General features: G+C 52.2%; 1 protein-coding gene across 1 annotated transcript in view; it reads left to right on the top strand.

The window, feature by feature from the left end:
- The window catches only part of FLT1 (fms related receptor tyrosine kinase 1), a 201,508-nt gene that overhangs the window by 133,769 nt on the left and 65,958 nt on the right, over positions 1-1,781 (top strand). The window contains exon 14 of the mRNA XM_007955784.1: positions 500-631. Within this exon, the coding sequence (XP_007953975.1) occupies positions 500-631 (132 nt within the window). The remainder of the gene's footprint in view (positions 1-499; positions 632-1,781) is intronic.

The following is a 1,781-nucleotide window of genomic DNA, read 5'->3' as shown; positions in this document are numbered from 1 at the left end:
TAGTATGTTATGCCAATTGAGCTTGATGTCCCCTGCGACTATGGTCCCAAGCCCACAGGTTCAACTACTCAGTCCCTCTGGGTAGCTGGCTGTGACCAAGAAGTGACTACACCCTTGCCCCTTGTCAGCTGTACTATACACCTGGGAATTCAGATCATACAAACACACTTATAGGACCATTATCTGCCAACCCGATGGTGGTATCTTCTTGATGGTTACTCTTTACAGTGGGGGATGGCAGTACCATCTCATTTCTTCACGCACCATAAGTGGCCTGGCCTGACTGCATCTCCAGAGTGGGGTGTCACAGCTCTGATGTGGTGGTGCAAGGGATTTAAAAAGCCTGGACACAGGGAAAATAACACAGCAGCCCTGCCCCCGAGTCAGCGGGGGGCTCAGCTCCCCTCCTCCGAATGCCTGACAGGAAGAGGGTTGTGTTACATGGGTAGCTGTCTGTTTGTCATCCAGGCCGCTAATCTCAACATCTCTCACCCCTCAGGAATTATTTTAGGACCAGGAAGCAGCACGCTGTTTATTGAAAGAGTCACAGAAGAGGATGAAGGTGTCTATCACTGCAAAGCCACCAACCAGAAGGGCTCTGTGGAAAGTTCCGCATACCTCACTGTGCAAGGTAAACGGGTGCTTCGCAAAAGCAACCACAAAACGCCAGACATTGATTTCTCTGTTTACCTTTCAACCTCCCAGCCCCCGTCCGCCGCCGCTCCCTCCAGTTGGCTCCTCCCTCCGGCCTCGGCCTCCCCTCCCCTGGCCCTTCGTGGAGGGCCTGTCTGCGTCTGCCTGGCAAGGCCGAAGGGGGAGAACCAGGATCTGCCCAGAGTCCCTCTGTAGGGAAGTGGTTTCCAAAAGAAAGGAAACCCAGCTGCTGGCACCCCCCGGAGACCGGCTGGAGAGGGCCACACCTGCATGAAACAGGTTCAAGGAGGAGGGAGATGACTAGAGATCAGGATAAAATAAACCCACACTTGACCTTGTCTGTCCCTTTTCCTCTTCCAGTTCCCACGAGTCGGGTACAGGCTACTCTTTTGAGTGTTTTCCTATGCAGGGCCTCAGCACGAAGTAGGCTACAAAATATTATCAGAGAGAAGTGACACACATAAACAGACCCCATTCAAGAAAAATATCCCACACGCTTCCTCTTTTCTAGAGGCTCTGGCGACATGGTGCCTAAGGCCCCAGAGAGTTTGCTAAGCAGCAAAATACAAAGAAGTCTAAGCTGCTTCTGGGCTGTGGCCACGTGGCCTCTATTCAGAAAACCACCTAGACCTCAATTTCGATTCTGCAAAGCCACGAACCACCTGACACGTAAAATGTTACATCATTATAAACTGTCACCTTGGCACGGCTGAGATGTACGTATAGCACGGGGAGGCTTTCCGTGAAACGGTGGAACCTCTTCAGTGGCCTGTTTCCAAACGCTCAACAGCTACGGTCCACATCTGCATGTGTTTGTGGGGAGGGGCTAGGGAAAGGCCACATCCTTCAGTCCTTTTGCCCTGGAAACTCCATGGCTTAAAGCTCTTAATGCTAAGACTTGAGACTCCTCCCCACCAGGGCATCATCTTCGTTCTTTTACAAGGAGATGAAAATCTGAGATTACTCCACCAGAGATTCATACTTTCAGAAACAGAAAGAGTGGGTAAACCCTATACCGCCAAGCCGTCACAGCGCCCCTGGAGGGGCGTCAGGGAGTGACTGCATGAGGCCATGGAGGACCTAGATCTGAGAGAGGGGTGGCAGCAGTGAGCAAGGGGGACCCCCAG

The sequence above is a fragment of the Orycteropus afer genome, unplaced genomic scaffold (assembly GCF_000298275.1).
Source record: "Orycteropus afer afer isolate SDZICR_OR568_19922 unplaced genomic scaffold, OryAfe1.0 scaffold00540, whole genome shotgun sequence".
NCBI lineage: Eukaryota > Metazoa > Chordata > Mammalia > Tubulidentata > Orycteropodidae > Orycteropus > Orycteropus afer.
Note: the sequence above shows the minus strand (reverse complement) of the source record. Positions and strands in the feature narration are given on the sequence as shown.